Source organism: Nematolebias whitei, chromosome 4, assembly GCF_014905685.2.
Source record: "Nematolebias whitei isolate Nwh7 chromosome 4, NemWhi1, whole genome shotgun sequence".
NCBI classification, from domain to species: Eukaryota; Metazoa; Chordata; class Actinopteri; order Cyprinodontiformes; family Rivulidae; genus Nematolebias; species Nematolebias whitei.
The window spans coordinates 17331378-17350780 of record NC_056501.1 but is presented as its reverse complement, the minus strand read 5'-3'; the positions used below and the strand labels follow the sequence as shown (position 1 = coordinate 17350780).

Here is a 19403-nt window from a genome sequence, read left to right as displayed (position 1 = left end):
TCAGATCCTCTAGACGGGTTCAAAAACTTAACTTTTTACTTAACTTTTACTTTTTTAGATTACTTAACTTGTTTTGTTTTTTTTTTAAGATTAACCTTTTTTGATCAGTTTAATTGGAAGCTTTTATTTTGAAGCTCCGCAGACTTCCGCGCTCAAAAAAAAATGACGTAAGTTCCGGCCGCCAACACCGACCGTCTTTTTACGCGGTAAAATGAAATGAGCTTTTATGTGGACCATATTCTTTCATTGTTCTTGCATGAGACAATTGACAAATAGTATTTAGGTGTAGCTAACTTTTTGAGATTACGTTTTAGGAATAATCTTGTTATGAAGCGAAGACTAAGCTAACGTTAGCCGCTAAAGTATCAGCATAACAGGATCGTGTGGAGGTAGACTTGGTTTTTTTTATCCGAAACCATGGCAGTGTCTACTGCAGAAAGCTTAAAGGCAGAACTGGAGGTGTTTGGTTTTCCCTGCGAGGATGAAGTCATCGATAAAAGTGAGTATTTTACCTAACTTTGGTATTAGTTCAGCTTATTTAGATTTCATTTGTTGTGGTTATGTATTATTTGCCCGTGTACTAAGCAGGTGTACATGGTTTTGAATTTACTGCTCTTACTTTGTCTGTGTCTCATTTGTTGCTACTTATCCAATAATATCTGCTTTCCTTCTTTCTGGTGGTCCACAGTGGTTGAACAGTGCATCTGTCTCAGGTTACAAGCAACTGAGATGGCAAATGAGTGGGTGGCCTACACTTCCACAAAAAACATTCAGCAACTCACCTTGGACACCTGGGAGCAATTTGAACACGAGGTAAAAAAATTAATGGCTTTTGACACAATCTAAGATGTTGATGTTTACTTAATTTTATGTTGTTTTTTTTTGTTATTTGTTTGCTGCTTTGCTTTTGGAGCTAATATGTGTTGTGACTGTTGTGCTTTATTTACTTATTGACTAACTACTGGTATATAGCACTTCCTGTGGTTGTTTAAAGGGCTTTATAAATACAGCTCGTATGGACTGGTGAAGGATGTGTTTTATTTAAAGCTAGTGTTGATAATATTTATAAGTTTATTTTTATACTTAATATTTTAATATCTTTTGAGTGTAACTGAGACCTTGAGTACACAGTTTCGTTCCACCTCATGTACCACATGTGATGTGATTGACAATAAAGAAACTTGAAGTTGTTTATAGGTTATACACATTGCATGTCTTAATAATCTGTATCAAATGATGAATATCTTAGAATGTCAAATATTTAGTCAGTTTAAGCAGTTTCGTACTAACAAAGTTTTTTTTTAATTCACATATGTGTCTTCATGTTTTAGCATTGTGTCACATGTATCCTGGATTGGGTTTCCATTTGTTGGCATTGCTTGTGTTATCATCACACTTAAAACCTCTTTCACTCCTTTTCTATTCTGATTTTTTATTTTTTTTTGCAGATCTTACACAAGAAGAACAAATCTAAACCAAACTTCAGAAAAGAAGATTCTTATAACAGACCCATGGACTTTCAGTCATTACAAGAAATGTATCTTTCAGAGCAGACTTAAATTTACCTTCACCGCACAATTATTATCAAGGATTTCTGTGGCGAGTGATTTGTGGCCTTGACACAGTTATTTTCTAGAATAAAAGAAGAAGAATTTGAGGAGGATCTTTTAGACTCTTATTCTACCCCTGGAAAGGTAAGCTGTCATTCAGGCTTAGCACAACTTTTATTTTCTCACAGTTAACAGTTATTATACACTTTATTATTCTACAATCAGTGTGTTGATCACGTATTGGTTGCAAATTGTATTTGACTGTATGATGCGTGTGGTTACTGTTAAACAATATTGCTGTATAAATTAGCCATGATGCCAAGTCTCATAATATCTGTATTTGTTTGGCATTTGCAACCATGCTTGTAGGGCTCTCAGAAACGAGCACTGACCACTCCAGAACATCCTCGGTCTAAACGGAGTGCAGCTCTGCTGGCCAGCCCCACCCTGCTGCTGTCTCCAGCCAGCTTCTCCCCCAGGTAGGACACAGGCTGCAGAAAGAGCTGTTCACACTGAATATTTTTTTATTTGTCATTTGTTAATATGACTTACTTGTTGCAGGTTAAATTTTACTATTTGGTGCATTATAAACTGTTTCACTTTATTATCACAAATTATCTGAAATGTTTTTAAATATGTTTGTGTATGATAAAGAACGCGTTTGATTTAACTGGGTTTATTTCTTTATGGAAGTTCTACGCCCTCACCAAAGTACAGCCAGCGAGGAGGGAAAGGGGAAGTGGTGGTGACGTTCGGGGCCGTTCAGGGGACCCGTTGGGTGGGCAGGAAGGATCCCGGTGCAGGCGTCCAGGTGGAGCTTCTGGAAAGACCTGAAGATTGCCTTAGCTGCAGCTACAAATTCATGTTCCAGAGACTCAGGGATGTTCGAAATGGTAAGTTTCACTTTTAAAGTAGTGTGAGGTTAAGGTTTTAAAGTTAGGTTTATAAATCTGTTAAAATTTATATATCGAGCTTGTATAAATAAATCTACATCTAAATTATTTTGTGCTTATTTATTGTCTAGTGTTGACGGAGAAGATTGAGGATTTGGGACAAAACCTGAAGTCTCACTTCAACATTGAAGAGTTCTCTTGTGTCTCTCTGCCTGCTCAGGTCAGGATCTTGTAAAACAATGATTTAATGTTGCATTATCCAACACTTTAAATAAGCTGTACCCTGTTCTCTGCAAAGGTCTTCATACCTTTTAGTGCGTTTTGCTTCCAATGAGATCTTCTTGTTGGTCTTCATAATCTTCTAGACCCTTTTGGAAGTATTTCAAGTTTCTCTGAAGATTTGAGCTTCTGTTCACAAACTTTCAGTTATGTCCTTTCACTTGACCATTTTTCAAAGACACTTGATGCAACCAAAGTAAACTCGTTCATTCCAACTTTGCCCTGTGTTGTAGCTAAAGATGCACAATATTATCGGCATGGCATCGTTATCGGCCGATATTAGCGATAAATTTTAATATCGGACATCGGCCATTCCGTCAAAATAACACCGATATAAAAGGCTTCTGTTTTAAGTTAATTTTTAAATTAAGAAACTGTCAAGTATATTTATTAATGCACTACTACTTATGCGCTTTTCACTTGTCGCTTGTGAACAGGTTGAGTTTAGATTTGTGAAAATTTACAAATGTGCATTGTTCGAGTGTTGTCATTGTGTTGGAGAGAGTAAATGTCATGAATAAATTAGACAGTAAACATAATCCAAGTTGAAGTGTTACATCATTTTCAGCCGCCTTTCTAGCATCCACCATTTGGTAGCAGGTCAAACTAAGATCATGCAGAATAATGTAGTATTTTAATACCACAGCAGAGAAAGCTATATGTAGTCTCTCTGGGTCTATGGGGGAAAATATCGGTACTGGTATCGGTTATCAGCCAAATAAGTTTAAACACATTGGCATAGCAGATATCAGCCAAAAATACAATATTGTTCATCCCTAGTTGTAACAATAAATAAGATGGTGTTGCTGATTTTAACTTATTAATTATTTTATTAACCTTTTATTTAACCAGTCAAATCCCATTGAGATCACAGATCTTTTTTGCAAGGCAGACTAACACATGTTTTTGGTCTATGGGAGGAAACCGGAGTACCCGGAGAAAACCCACGCAAGATCGAGAAGAACATGCAAACTCCACACAGAAAGACCCCAGGTCCAACTGGGGATTGAACCCCAGGACCTTCTTTCTGTGAGGCAACAGTGCTAACCACTGAGCCATCGCTGCTAATTTTGTCATACTGTGCTAAACAGCCCTGCTTGTAGTTGACGTTTATAAAAGTGAATCCAGGCACTTGCAGAAGTTGAAGCTCTGGCTGTTTAATTTGCAGCCAGACTACCTTATCATGAGCAATGATGTGCAACGAAGTTTTGTAATTTGTACAATAAATAATGACCTAAGTGTTTATTGTGATGTTCTCATCTGCAGGACAGTGTAACTGTGTTGGGTCAGATTTGCTGTGACAGTAACGGCAAACTGAACGCACAGTCGGTCCTCCTGGAAGCTGGAATAGAACAGGGTGGTCAGCACGTTCCTGTTGACCTGTCTGAGCTTACAGAGTATTCTCTCTTCCCTGGTCAGGTAATAAAACTTGATGTAAAGGTCAAAGTCACAGAGGGTTTGTTCCTACATCCTGTTTATGTAATAACTTGTTCATTTTTATGCACCACTGTGAGATCCATTCCACTCCAGCCATTCCTGACGTTTCTGTTAAATGTTTTTATACCGTAAGTTGCTGTATTGGAGTGCAAAGTGGTACTGATGAGCATGTTGAGGCTGGTGGTTCTCTCCTTTGCCTGTGCACTGAGGTTAGTGTGCAGCAGGTTATATGGCCACCAAGAGAAACAGAGCATGCCAAGGACGTTGGCCGGAGACTAGCTCGGCGTCCGACCGAGAACTCTGACAACCACGAACGAGTATTTAAAGGCATCCTGCCACAAACCAAATGTTTCTGCTTTAGATGGACTTGATTCACGTTTTAAATTTAAACTAAACACCTTTTTTCTCAGGTGGTGGTGATGGAAGGGATGAACGCTACAGGAAGAAAACTTGTGGCTTCTAAACTTTATGAGGTGAGCTACAAGTTTTTTATTTTTTTCAAGTTTGGAGTGGAACATAGAACCTGATTATTGTGGTGTTTTTCATCGTTGTCTTCACTCAGGGAGTTCCTCTTCCTTTTTACACCTCAAATGTAAAACTGGAGCCTGACGAAGGTAAATGACTGTTAAAACTTTGTAGAGTAGTAGCATGTTGGCCATTCCTGTTTAAATAATGTTCTTTTTTTATTGTTATAAAGTTTTATTCATTAAACAAAACAATTCTTTATACAATAAGAAATACAATAACAAAATGAAAGACAGCAGAAAGAAGAAAAAATCTCATATCCGCCCCTTTTTACCAAAAAATTAATTAAAACAGTTACAATCTTCAAATAACAAAAACAAAATAAATAACTGCTTCTCGAGCAACAACTCATACAAACACACTTTAAGCTATTTCATATTTTTTTAACAAATCAACTTTGATCATTCTCTCAAACATAGACATTGATCTGGCATTTTTAACATCACTCTCCAGATTATTCCATAATCTAATTCCTTGGATTGAAGTAAAACCGTCCCTTCAAACTAGTTCTAAATTTAGGTTTCACAAGTATCTCTGTCCCCTTAAGATTATAACAACTTTCTCTTTTAATAAAATTTAATTGGATATTTAAAGGTAATGTGTTATTATGAAATAATTTTCTTTTAATTAATAAATGAGAAGCATTTGTTCAGTTGTTTGTCAAAGTTTTTTCTTAAATCTGCACATGGTCTCCTTCGCTCCCAGAGCCACTGAGTGTACTTGTGGCCTGTGGACCGTACACGCCCTCTGACAGCCTGAACTTTGACCCTCTGCTGGACCTGATCGCTGTGATTGTCAGGGATCGACCTGATGTCTGCTTGCTGGTAAACGTCTTCCAACATCGATCTTCATACGACTTCATGGTAGAAGATTGTGTGACAGCTTTGCTTCTTTGTTGCTACAAATCATTTTAAATCTTAATGTTATCTTTTAGGGCTTTACATTCTCAAACAGCTTGTTATAAAGCTGAATAAAGTTTTTCACATCGGTCTGAATCTTTCACTTGTCCAACCTGAGAACATTAGTGGGTCTTCAGACTCTTTTAAAGCGGTCTCAACTTGACTTGAGTTATTTTGAATTGAAAGTTGATTTATTTAAAAAGCAGCAATTTAGTTAAATTTTTTTCTTCTTGTTCAGACCAGCTTTTATGCTTTAGGATCTTTTCTCCTCTTTTGTGTCTGTTTATTATTGTAATGTTAAACACTTTGTGGTTTTGTCTGAAAATGCTTCAATATTTAAAAATAATTTCTTGCAGTTGGGCCCATTTGTGGATTCGAAACATGAGAAAATTGAGGTACAGTTTCATTTGCTCCATCTTTGTTTTCCTTTAAGAGCAGTGAACTTGTATGTACACTTCCGTGAGGCTGTTTATTATTTGTGAATGTGTATCATCACGTCTGTCTCCACCTGTTTCTCTGACAGAAAGCTCAGGTGAAAGAAACGTTTGAAAGCATTTTCTCAAGATGTATTAAAAGCATCGTGGATGGCACCAAAAAGTACGTTATATCTCCTACACAGAGTATAAAATAATTTTAACTCTGTGGTTAGATCACATTATAAAACAGAAGACAAAAGGTGGGGACGTCTGTGTTTGGGCATTTATTTCAGTATTGTAACGATGATTCTTGGCAATAAATCCTCTAACGTTGAAAAGCCATTTTATCTCACGTTAACTGGTGCCACATTTGTTAGCAAAATCTCTACAGCTGGTAATAGGTGCCTGATTGTCAGCATTTGTAAGCAGCCATTGGTAATCTCATGTCTCCACAGTCTGGGATTAGACTTGTCCTCCAGGATGACAACACTCACCCCACAGTGCAGGGTTTATCTGAGACTACCTTCATAATTTGGGAGTAGAGAGGCTGGAATGGCCTGCCTGCAGTCCTGACCTCAATCCCACTGAACACCTGTTCTGTTTGTTCCAGCAGGACTCACACAAACATATAGGCTGACTAATGACAACTGCTGGTTGAGGAAGAGAATTACAGCAGCGAGAGTGACGAAACTAGTGAGCAACATGAGGAGGAGGTGTCAGGATGTTGTGGCTGTATATGGTTCTTCCACATGCTGCAAAGGGTCCTGTTAGTTAGTTTCTTTCGGCTGCTCCCTTCTTCAGGGGTCGCCACAGCGAGCAAAGTCACATGAAAGATTCAGCAATTGGTTTACGTCATTCATTCAACCTTTATTTATACAGATGAATCACATTGAGGCTCATTTACAAGTGAGACCTGTTTGCCCACTAGATGCCCTTCCTGACACAACCTGGGCTCGAACTCGCAACCTCAGGATTACGAGACGACGACACTGACCACTGAGCTACCACAGCCTATGAATAAATTGTTAAATTGCCAATATATCTTATTTTTATCAGACCTGAATCATCCAATCCAGAAATAAAACACCAAATGAGTCGTGAGCTGTTCGGCAGAGAAAATTTGCCGTTTCTGTACCACATCCCTAACTCTGCTGCTCGACCCACAAATTATTTTTCCTCGCAAATGTATCACCACTTAAAGAGAAATAAACAGACTTTCCAACTATGTAAGATTTATTGCCAACAAGCATTGTTACAACAAAGAAATGATCAAATGTCCTTAATAATAATAATATTCCACCTCCTATGTTCAAATGAAAATGTTCTTATGTTCCAAATTTGAAATTAACTGTGAATTGTTTTAATTTTACACCCAGTGTTGGTTGCCACCTGGTGTTTGTGCCCTCCCAGAGAGACATCCACCACCATTTCATCTACCCTCAGCCGCCCTTCACCCTGCCTAACCTCGGCAAAGACCAGATCCAGGTCACACACAAAACTACATCTAAACTTGATAAACTACACATCGCTAAGTGATAAAAGCATGCAGCAGGTTTGAGTTATTATAACCAGCTTTATTGTGAATATAACAGTAAATACATCAACACAGATATATCTTTTTATATAAAGATGTCTTAAGAGTCATAATTAATCCATCTGAGCTCAGAAAGTTGTTTGTGTAGTCACTGTTGATTACTCATTTTAACAGTTTGTCACATTTGTATGTTTCTCTGCAGCGTGTCACCCTGGTTCCTGACCCCTGCTCCCTGCTGATCGATGGCGTGACCTTCGGCTTGACGTCCACTGACATCCTGTTCCACATGAGCGCCGAGGAGATCAGCAGGTGAGGAAGACCCCGCGATAAACCTCTGCTTCCAGGTCGCAGAATTCAGGTTCAAAAAGAAGCAGAACTAATGATTAACTTAAAATTGATGGCAAGTTTTAGTACAGACATGAACATTTAACGGTGTGAACGTTTAAATATATTGATATTAAAGTGCAGCACTGATCTTGATCTTATGAGTAGTTCCCAGCACGTTCCAGAATTTAACCTGAAAACGTTTTGTGTTGTAGCGGCGCCAGCTCGGACAGATTCACACGCATCCTGAAGCACATGCTGACCCAGAGGAGGTAAAAATCCTAAAACTCCTTCAGATGAATTCCTTTTTTAATTTGAAGGCGTGCGGTTTTAATGGCTCCTGCATGTCTGACTCTGCTCGCAGTTACTACCCTCTGTACCCGCCCGTGGAGGAGGTGAACATGGATTACGAGAAGTTCCAGGCCTTTGGGCAGATGCCGCTCACTCCTGACGTTCTTATCGTTCCTTCTGAACTGCGGTACTTTGTAAAGGTACAGAACAGTTGAAGCGTTAAATTAAAAACTCCCCAGAAATTTCACAGATTTTTAAAATCTTTAATCATCTCTGTCCTCAGGACGTGGTCGGCTGTGTGTGTGTAAATCCTGGGCGGCTGACCAAAGGTCAGGTGGGAGGGACGTACAGCCGGCTGCTCATCAGACGCGGCGCCGCCTCAGAGGGTGGACAGAGAGCGAGTCCTTGTTTGGCTGCTCAGGTGGTGAAAGTCTGACAGGAAGAAACGTGCCTAAAAATGAATTACAACCAGTTTGTTGTCTTTGCTCATACCGATAAGTCACTGGTTTTTGTTTTTTAACTATAATATTAGTTCCTTTTTATATTCCAAACATGTTGGGGCGTGTCTCTGATGGGTTGTCAGTCATACAGAGGCAGTAATAAATTATCACGATTTATTCAAATATTTCATTCAATTAAAGTTTATTTTCCCACCTATTTCTTGTTTTCTTGTTATATAACTTAACAGTAAATTTAACTTTTTTTGTTGTTGCAACATTTAACAAAATTAGCTTTTTTTAAAAAATTAGTTTTTTTGTTTTTGTCCACGTACATTAGTCGTAAAAATGATCATCAGAGTCACTTTCCTCGTCCATCTTTGGATTCTCCTTCGCCGCTTGAAAGATATCCATGTTGCGACAAATCACTGAAAAATAAATTGAAGAGAAATCAAAATGAAAATCTACAAATTCTACAGTTTTGTGATCTTGTGATGAGATCGTACCTTTGGGCTTCTCATCGGCTTTTAAAGGTGCGAGGAGATCCTCGATGTCTTCATCACTGACTTCATTTGAGGATTGGCTTTTATTCTCCTCAACTTCTTCAGAAATAATCTGGATTTGCTTAGACCTGGAAAAAAAAGAAACCCTAATATTCAGATTGCATCATTAATAAAGATAACAAGAGAAGTTGCATTTCCTGCAAAAATGCAGTGTGAAAGCTCATGGCTGAAGAACAGCTGAAATGAAAGAACAAGTCAAAGTTAGAAGAAAGAACACATTTGCTGAATTAGGTTTAAATGAGCACAAAAATTAGGAAATTATCTAACGATGTTGAAATTTGTAAAAAAAAAAAAAAAAAAAGCTGTAAAGGAAGAAATAAACTACCAGAAGGAAGTGAGCTTAAAAAAAAAGGCAGAAACAAGCTGAAATTAGAAATAAATTAATTAGGCTGAAAGTAGTAAAAATTACCATCCATCCATATCTTTTACACGCTTCTTCTATTTTAGGTCACGGGGGTCGCCTGTGTCCAGCAATCACTGTGCGAGGGGCGGGGTACACCCTGGACAGGTCTCCAGTCCATCACAGGGACACAGAGACAAACGAGACAAACAACCATTCACTCTCACACCTAGGGACAATTTAGAGTTCCCAATCAGCCTAACATGCATGTTTTTGGTCTGTGGGAGGAAACCGGAGTACCAGGAGAAAAACCATGCATGCACGGAGAGAACATGCAAACTCCACCCAGAAGGGCCCCCAGATTAAAACCAGGGACCTGTTCGCTGAGAGGCAGCAGCTCTACCAGTTGTGCCACCATGCAAAAATTACCAGTTCAACAAATTTTGAATTTATCTGAAAAGAGCTGAAATTAGCTAAAAATAAATAAAAAGGTAGAACAAGCTTGAATTAGCACAAAAACAGCTAAATAGTTGGTGAAATAGCTGAAACGTGCAGAAATAAAATGAAAGGAGCAGAAATAAGTTAGAAGAAGCACAAAAAAGTTGTAGTTAGTAGAATAAAAGTGAAATGAGCACAAAGCTGAAAAAAGCCTTAAATTTGCACAAGGAAGCTGAAAGAAGCTGAAGCAGAACAAAATGTGAAAGGAACAGTAAAAGGTTGTAAACAGATCTAAAGATTTTAAGGATGTAAAATGAGCTCAATTCATTTTCTATGAGACAAAAAATGTCCGAAAAGGCTAAATATTTCAAAAAGCTAAAGTTGCAATACAGATACAAAAGTCATAGCAGGACTGTCCTGAAAGAGCTGAACATTTTGATTTATGATTTGTTGAAATAGCTTAAAAACTGGAGGACGAAAATCGAGCCAAAAACATACAGAAGAAAAATGGATCACAATAGTGTGAATGCTTCATTAACATTCCCTCTGTTATTTAATCCTAAAATCTTACCCTTTAATCTGCGGAGTGATGATAACGTCCTCTGAATCTCCACTCTCTTCCGTTTCCTCACCCTGATCTTCACTTGACTCCTCCTCGTCCTGTTCCATCTCATCCTCATCTTCGTCCTCATCTTCGTCCTGTGAGGAGACAGGTCCTTGCTTTTGTATCTCCGTATCTTTGCTCTTCAGCACATTTGGCTGCTCTTCAGCCTCTCCCTGATCCTCCATCATATCCTGGGCTTCCTCTGGGATCCTTGTTGAATCGTCGTGGTCACCCTCCTCCACGTCACTGCTCTGTTCCTCACTTGTTTCTTCTTGATCTCCCGGGTTCTTCAGTCTTTCTCCATCTTTTTCTTGGCTGCTGTCCTGATCGTCTGTTTCCTCTTCAGCCCCTCCCTGATCCTCCATCCTATCCTGGGCTTCCTCCTCTGTTATTCTTGTTGAATCGTCGTGGTCACCCTCCTCCATATCACTGCTCTGTTCCTCACTTGTTTCTTCTTGATCTCCCAGGTTCTTCAGTCTTCCTCCTTCATCTTTTTCTTGGCTGCTGCCCTCCTGATCGTCTGTTTCCTCTTCAGCTCTAGTTTCAGTTTTTATGACGTTCTTTCCTGGTTCCTGCTCGGCACCGCAGCTCTCTGAACTGCCAGCGTGACTTTGGGTGCCCACCTTCTCACTCGGACACTCTTCGTTTGAACTCTCTTCCTCCTGCGTACTCTGACTCTCCTCTTCGACGTCTGTCTTGGTTTGCTCCGTGGCTCCTTCCACCGACTGACGGGAAACGACAGGAACGTTGATGCTGCCTTCCTCAGAGGAGGCGCTGCTTTCTGAGCTTCGTGGCAGCAAAACTGAGGCAGTGACATCTGGTTTATTGAAACTCCTGGATGACCAAACAGTTGAAGATGTAAAACCAACTTTCTAAGAGGTTCATGGAAGTTGATCTTAAACTGGACCCGGTTTATTTTACTCAGATGTGTGTTCTTGATTCTTACTTTGCAGCCGTGCGTCTTTCTGAGGATGGATGCTGCGTTCGTCCTCTCTTCTCCCTCCTTGCCTTTTCCCTGCTGGCCAGACGTGAACCTCGGTCACTCTCACTGCTCTCTGCAGGACTGCTGGACAGACGAACTGCATGCAGAGCGGTGATGAATGCATACAGTGCTGACGGTTTATTTTTATTTTTTGTTTTCTCACCTGGTTTAATGTCCAGATCAGGAGATGAACAGCTCCTGCTTCCACCATCTTTCTTCCCGTTGGAGCTTGGTACTCTGCTCATCTCATGCTCCTCTACAGTTTGAGGAGTCCTCGATGCAGGAGGCTCTTCTGTGTAGAGATGGCCCAAAGATACTGGGGGGATCCCAGCAGCAAACGGCCCAAGATCCACATCTGTGTGGTCCTGCCTGGACCACGGCTGACGATCGAACATGGGTGTGAGGTGTTGGGGCAGAAGTGAGGGAGGATATAAGTAGGCGGATGGAGGGAAGAGGAATGATTTGTGGGGTTGATGAGGTGCTCTGAGGGAATCTGGAAACCTGCCTGTGTGGGTCAACCAGGACTGAGCGTGGAGGTCATAGGAGGAATTATCTTGGACGTAATCAGACTTTTCTGGAGCGGGAAACACTCGAGGAGCTACAGATTTCTGAGGACCTGCAAATAATGACACATGTTGGATTGTACACCTGGATTATTGAGCATAGACTTTGTTATAATGACACATGGCTCAGGTGGAACCCTGCGTGTGTGGCTGGAGCAGAACGTTTAAAACTGCATTTTCTGCTAAACAGCACATTGGATGCTGAAGACGTTGAAACTGAACTGTTAAAGCTAAAATAACCCAACCACTGGCTAAAAGAGAAGAGTTGTAAAACACTGGCCGAAACGTAAAAGTATCAAAATGCTAGCTGCATTTCAAAAGCCATCTAGAAGCTAAAGGTAATACAAGTCTATAATTTAAAGTAGCAGAATGTTCGCAGTTTGGTTTTGAGGGAATTGAAGAGATTCTGATCTATTCCTATGGGAAAAATAAATAAAGTTAAATATTTTGAAAAGTATTAAAATTACAACAATGTAAAAACAGCTTCCATCACCTGAATGAGCTAAAATTTATTCATGAAGGTTTAAAATAACGCATAAGTAGTTTGATTACAGAACATGGGTACAGTTTACAATAAGGCTCCCCTTAAAGATGGCTGTAAATCGTTTATACAAACCGGATTCCAAAAAAGTTGGGACACTAAACAAATTGTGAATAAAAACTGAATGCAATGATGTGGAGATGGCAAATGTCCATATTTTATTCGTAATATAACATAGATGACGGATCAAAAGTTTAATCTGAGTAAATGTAACATTTTAAAGGAAAAAATATGTTGATTCAAAATTTCACAGTGTCAACAAATCCCAAAAAAGTTGGGACAAGTAGCAATAAGTGGCTGGAAAAAGGAAATTGAGCATATAACGAATAGCTGGAAGACCAATTAACACTAACTAGGTCAATTGACAACATGCTTGGGTATAAAAAGAGCTTCTCAGAGTGTCAGTGTCTCTCAGAAGCCAAGATGGTAAGAGGATCACCAATTCCACCATTGTTGTGCAGAAAGATAGTGCAGCAACACCAGAATGGTGTTACCCAGCGTAAAATAGCAAAGACTTTTAAGTTATCATCATCAACCGTGCATAACATCATCAAAAGATTCAGAGAATCTGGAACAATCGCTGTGTGTAAGGGTCAAGTCCGTAAAACTCTACTGGATGCTCGTGATCTCAGGGTCCTTAAACGTCACTGCACCTCAAACAGGAATGCCACTGTCAAGGAAATAACAGAATGGGCTCAGGAATACTTCCAGAAAGCATTGGCAGTGAACACAATCCACCGTGCCATCCGCCGTTGCCAGCTGAAACTCTACAGTGCAAAGAGGAAGCCATTTCTAAGCAAGCTCCACAAGCTCAGACGTTTGCACTGGGCCAGGGATCATTTAAAATGGAGTGTGGCAAAATGGAAGACTGTTCTGTGGTCAGATGAGTCATGATTTGAAGTTCTTTATGGAACACTGGGACGCCAAGTCATCTGGACCAGAGAGAACAAGGATAGCCCAAGTTGTTATCAACGCTCCGTTCAGAAGCCTGCATCACTGATGGTATGGGGTTGCTTGAGCGCTTGTGGCATGGACAGCTTGCATGTCTGGAAAGGCACCATTAATGCAGAGAACTATGTTCAGGTTCTAGAACAACATATGCTCCCATCTAGATGTCATCTCTTTCAGGGAAGACCCTGCATTTTTCAACACGATAATGCCAGACCACATTCTGCAGCAATCACAACATCATGGTTACATAGGAGAAGGATCCGGGTACTGAAATGTCCAGCCTGCAGTCCAGATCTTTCACCTACACGGAACATTTGGCGCATCATAAAGAGGAAGGTGCGACAAAGAAGGCCCAAGACCATTGAACAGTTAGAGGCCTGTATTAGACATGAATGGGAGAGCATTCCTATTTCTAAACTTGAGAAACTGGTCTCCTCTGTCCCCAGACGTCTGTTGAGTGTTGTAAGAAGAAGGGGGGATGCCACACAGTGGTAAAGATGGACTTGTCCCAACTTTTTTGGGATTTGTTGACGCCATGAAATTTGGAAACGACAGATTTTTCCCTTAAAATGATACATTCTCTCAGTTTAAACTTTTGATCTGTGATTTGTGTTCTATTCTGAATAAAATATTAGATGTTGGCACCTCCACATCATTGCATTCAGTTTTTATTCACGATTTGTTTAGTGTCCCAAATTTTTTGAAATCCAGTTTGTAGATATGTTGTTAATTCCACTAGAAACACTTTATAAATCATTAATAACTGTTTATTATGCATTAATTAAGGGTGAGAAAGAGACAAAACTGAACAGTTTCTTGCCAAATAGTGATCCAAATCTGTTCACCTATATATTTCATCTAGTGTTGTTATATTAAACATTTCAGACTAAGTTGACCTTGTGAGCACAATAAGCATTTGTAAACCTAATATTTTTAGGATATAATATTAATTGTTGGTACTTATAATGCAGTGATCAAGTACAATATTACATGCTAAAGAAATAGGTTTACAAATGCTTACAAGGTAGTAACTTAGTCTGAAATGTTTAATATAACAACTCTAAATGAAATACATAGATGAACAGATTTGGCTCACTATTTGGCAAGAAACCTCAGTTTTCTCTCTGTCACCCTTAATGCATAATAAGCAGTTATTAATGCTTTATAAAGTGTTTATAGAGGGATTACCAACGTATCTATAAACTATTAGCATCTATAAGGGGAGCCTTATTGTAAAGTGGTACCAAAACATGTATGGAAAAATAAAAAGGATTGCTGAAATCACACAATAACAACAAAAAGGAAACCTTGTGATAGCCACGCTTTGTCCACTGCAGAGGCCAACATCTGGTTTTCTTCTGTTTTCGTTAGATAAGCCCTCTGACAGTCTTCCATCCTCTGTTGAAGAAATACACGACTTTGGTCACATCTTGTTCATTTGTGAACACATACAGTTCTACAATTGCACCTTGTGTTGAGCGGCCTGTGTTTTCTCCTGGAGTTGCTGCTGCCAGCGGGGGAAGTTCTCCTCCAGATACCTCTCATACTCCATCTGCAAAATGTCAAAGTGTTTCAGCACCGGAGCCTCACTAAGGAGACGTCTGAATAGATTTCTGAATAACTTCATTAAAAAAAACATTCAGTCTGTTGTGTGTGTAATCTCTAATTGTGCACCCTGATAGTTTTCATGGCAGCAATGCGGGACAACATCTCCTTCAGGGAGTCCTGGGCTTTCTCAAACTGCTGCAGCAGCTGCTTGTTGTGCTCTTGAGCTCGGCGTTCTCTGCCCTTCAGCTCCTGCAGACACAGCTGGAGGTGCATCGCTCTGCTACAGGACATAAGGAGGTAAAACCATTAACAAAACGTGGCTCAAAGTCTCAAACTGAGCTTGATTTATTCTACAGAGTCTAAACTAAACATTTCTGACAATAAACCAACAGAATGCACATGTCCAGTCTAAAAATACATTTAAGACTGAATCACCTTTTTTTTTTTTTTTATCTGTTTTAAATTGACAAGTATTTGTTTTATTTTATGGATTATTATAAAAAGACAAGAAAAAGTATGGTAAACATGCCTAAAAGCAACTAAAGTAACAGTTGATTTATTTTTGTAAACCTTATTACTGAAGCCAAAACTGGCAACAACCAAAATCTTTATTCATAAGAACATTGTTATAAAACAGCCTGTGGACAGATTTTTATTTTCTTCTCATTTTAGACCCCTAAAACAAAACAAGTATGTATGGATACACACACTGCTTATCTGTGTTTTAAAATCCTTAATTTCAATGTGTAAAAATAAAAAGTGCACTTAGTTTGGCCTAAGTGAGCTTCCACAGCCTGATTTTACAGTAAATCCAGCTTTTTATTTTTACATTATAGGAAACAGTTTAACTGAAAAGTAGTTTATTTACTAGAAAACTGAAATTTTAAATATTTGACGTTTAACTGATAATGAGAAAACTGTGTACACGTTTTTTATTGTTAAATCTTAACAAGTGAAGAGAAAACACTTCCACTCGTGCACAGACCTCACATGGATCAGTTTGACAGCATTGTGTCTTACCTCTTTTTTACACCATGAAGTTGTTTGGTGAATTTACTCTCGTCGTTGCTGGTCAGATGCCCAAGAGACTGTAAATTATCTGCTGGTGCAGCCATGACTGTCAGCTTTCTTTGGATGAAGAGATTATCAGGGATTAAAGCCCACGGGGGAGGGATTGTGCATGCGGCCAATTTGCTTACCAAACTAGGTACAGTATTATCGTTTTACTTCCACAAACTTAACCTAATAAAGTATTTATTTACATACACAAAAATGGAACTTGACCACAAAATACTTGCCTGGTTTCTTCTGAATAGGTCTGGAAACTCAGAGGAGCCGAGTAGGACAAGAAAAGAGCTGGTTGCTGGTATTAAGAGGGCCAAGGGCACATATGCACAGAGGATCGAGGGTCAACTCATCTCACAAGACCCTCGGAGCATGTGGAGGGGCATTAAGTGCATAACAGATTATAAAGGAAGGAGTGAACAATGCCCCAAAGACCCATCTCTGCCTGATGCCCTCAACAAATTCTATGCACGCTTTGAAGACCCGAACAGACCACCCAGCACCAGACTCACCTCACCACCGGATGAAGAGCATCTCAGCGTGACCTCAGCAGAAGTAAGGAGTACCTTCAGGAGGATTAATCCGCATAAGGCAACTGGCCCAGAAAACATCCCCGGAAAAGTGTTGAAGGAATGTGCTGATCAGCTCTGTGAGGTGCTGGCAGACATCTTTAACACCTCACTTACCCTGGAGACAGTTCCTACCTGCCTGAAGACTGCCACCATCATCCCAGTCCCAAAAAGCTCTACAGTGATTGGTCTGAATGACTATCGGCCAGTGGCCCTCACCCCGATAGTCGCTAAATGCTTTGAAAAACTTGTCATGACTCGCATCAAAACAACCATCAACATCAACGAGGACCCTCATCAGTATGCATACCGTGAGAACCGATCAACAGAAGCTGCCATCTCCTCTGTGGTCCACACTGTGCTCAACCACCTGGAGCAGAAAAACTCTTACGTCCGTATGCTCTTTGTGGACTTCACATCCGCCTTCAACACCATGATCCCCCAAACCCTGATGGACAAACTATCCACACTAGGACTAAGCCCCTCCATTTGCAACTGGGTACTAGACTTTTTAACAAACAGACCACAGTTAGTGAGGATCCACAACCTCTCCTCCTCCACCATAACCCTCAGCACTGGCTCTCCTCAGGGATGTGTGTTGAGTCCCCTCCTGTTTACTCTGCTCACGTATGATTGTGCAGCTACCCATCCAGGCTGTCACATTGTAAAGTTTGCAGATGATACAGCGGTGGTGGGATGCATCACAAACAATGATGAGTCCAGCTACAGGCAAGAGGTGGAACACCTGGAGAGCTGGCGCAAAGAGGTCACACAATGTGAAGAAGACAAAGGAGATGATTGTAGACTTCAGAAGGAACAAAAACATCTACACCCCCCTGAACATAAGAGGATCTGCAGTGGAAGTGGTCTCCAGCTACAAGTACTTGGGTGTACACATGAATGACAACCTCAGCTGGAGCAACAACACCACCAGCCTGATCAAGAAAGCTCATCAGAGACTCTACTTCCTCAGACAGCTGAGGCGAGCTGGTCTGGGAAGCTCAGTCCTCACCTCCTTCTACAGGTGTGCAGTGGAGAGCATCCTGTGCTCGAGCATCAATGTGTGGCATGGAGGCTGCACAGCTGCAGAAAGAAAAGCTTTGCAGAGAGTGGTGAAGGCTGCACAGAAATCTGTCGGAATCAGCCTCCCCACCATCACAGACATCTACACCTCCAGATGCAGGAAGAGGGCCACCTGCATCATGAAGGACCCCACTCACCCAGCACACACACTTTTTGCCCCACTCCCCTCAGGAAGGAGGTTAAGGAGCATTAAGTGTAGAACCACTAGACTGAGGAACAGCTTCTACCCTGAGGCTGTTAGACTCATGAATCTCTAACTAGAATAATCACTGTGAAAAACCATATCATGCTGCTGCTGATCTGTTTCATGTTGCTGCTGATCTGTTTCAATGTTGATGTGTTCATGCGTGCACATCTGCTCACAGACTCATGTTCATGTTTGTGCTGATGTTCAATGTTTTTATGTTATGAGTGCTTAGTGTATATTTAGTTGATATTTTTCTTAGTTCATATCTTAGATGTCATTACTGTTTTTCTTATACATTTTATTGTTGGATGTAACTGGGACCTTGTGTACTTAATTTCGCTCCACCACATGTACCACATGAGGTGCGAATGACAATAAAGAAACTCTGACTCTGAAGTTCAACAGCACCTCACCATCTAAAATCCTTAATTTATTTCATGAGGAAGACATATCCACCTGAGCTACAATCTTATAGAAGATTAAAAAAAAATAAGTTTACTGTGTGACAAACACAAACAGATTATAAAACAAATTATTTAGGATTTATTTAATCAAGACCAGATCATGGCATATTTACTTATGAATAACTGCTTTTTCTTTACCACCAAAATTATTATAAATGGTTGAACAAACCCAGAATGGGACAATAATTTGGAGGAGAAAAAAAAAACCTGAAAGTGACATGACATGGGTACATTGCATCAGCAAATGCATAAAGAAATTACATAAATATTATCAAAGAGGATTAGGGCCTAGGTGCATTATTTTTCTTAAGTCTGACTTTTTTCTCAGAATTACAAAATTAAAGTCAAAATTCTGAGGAAAATTACAAAATTATGGAATTTATTTCGGAAATCTGACTTTATTCTCAGAATTCTTACTTTTTTCTGCAGAATTCTGAGATTAAAGTCAAAATTTTGGGATAACATTCAGAATTTTAATTATCTAAATTAATACTTTTTTTTTTTTTTTTTTTTTTTTTTTACCGTGGCTGTGATCCTCTTCTGTAAAAAATTTAGTCCAAGCAAAAAATAATATTTTCTTAAAGCGATTTCAGAGACGGAACCTTGTCTTGTTGCACGCCGGTTGTATTATCATGCAACACCGAATCGCGGATATGATTTCCGTGATTCGCAATCACAGAATGGAAGACCAAATTGTTTCTTTTACAAAGAGTAACATCTCTCTATTATTTTTTTAACTATATGATTCTTTCAAAATATCCGTGAAGTTTTAGTTGCTTCATAAAGTTGCTTTAAGGTCACTAGAACGTAGCTGGTGTTTTGTATTTATTTATTTGTATTTGATTAGCCACCCAGCTAGCTGTGCGTCGGCAAAATCATTCCTTCATCCTCTACACCGAGGAGGTAGACGAGCTCGAAAC

At 39.7% G+C, this 19403-nt stretch overlaps 2 protein-coding genes across 2 annotated transcripts; one reads left to right on the top strand and one right to left on the bottom strand.

The window, feature by feature from the left end:
- Positions 1 to 177: 177 nt before the first annotated feature.
- On the top strand, positions 178 to 8584 carry pola2 (polymerase (DNA directed), alpha 2). The gene is made up of 18 exons (XM_037675812.1): positions 178 to 499; positions 689 to 813; positions 1449 to 1537; positions 1637 to 1694; positions 1920 to 2029; positions 2244 to 2443; positions 2575 to 2663; positions 3989 to 4141; positions 4570 to 4632; positions 4722 to 4773; positions 5390 to 5508; positions 5940 to 5978; positions 6107 to 6180; positions 7376 to 7484; positions 7736 to 7842; positions 8073 to 8129; positions 8222 to 8348; positions 8432 to 8584. The coding sequence occupies exons 1-18, from the start codon at positions 418 to 420 to the stop codon at positions 8582 to 8584; spliced, it is 1806 nt and encodes a 601-aa protein (XP_037531740.1). The 5' UTR covers positions 178 to 417.
- A 592-nt stretch (positions 8585 to 9176) lies between these two features.
- On the bottom strand, positions 9177 to 11764 carry LOC119408687 (glutamic acid-rich protein; the record flags this gene model as incomplete). Its single annotated transcript, XM_037675528.1, has 4 exons — positions 11676 to 11764; positions 11477 to 11609; positions 10498 to 11364; positions 9177 to 9216 (listed from the first exon to the last, which is right to left on the bottom strand). Coding segments are annotated over exons 1-4 (1122 nt in total), but the record flags the coding sequence as incomplete, so codon positions are not given.
- Between the last annotated feature and the right edge of the window lie 7639 nt (positions 11765 to 19403).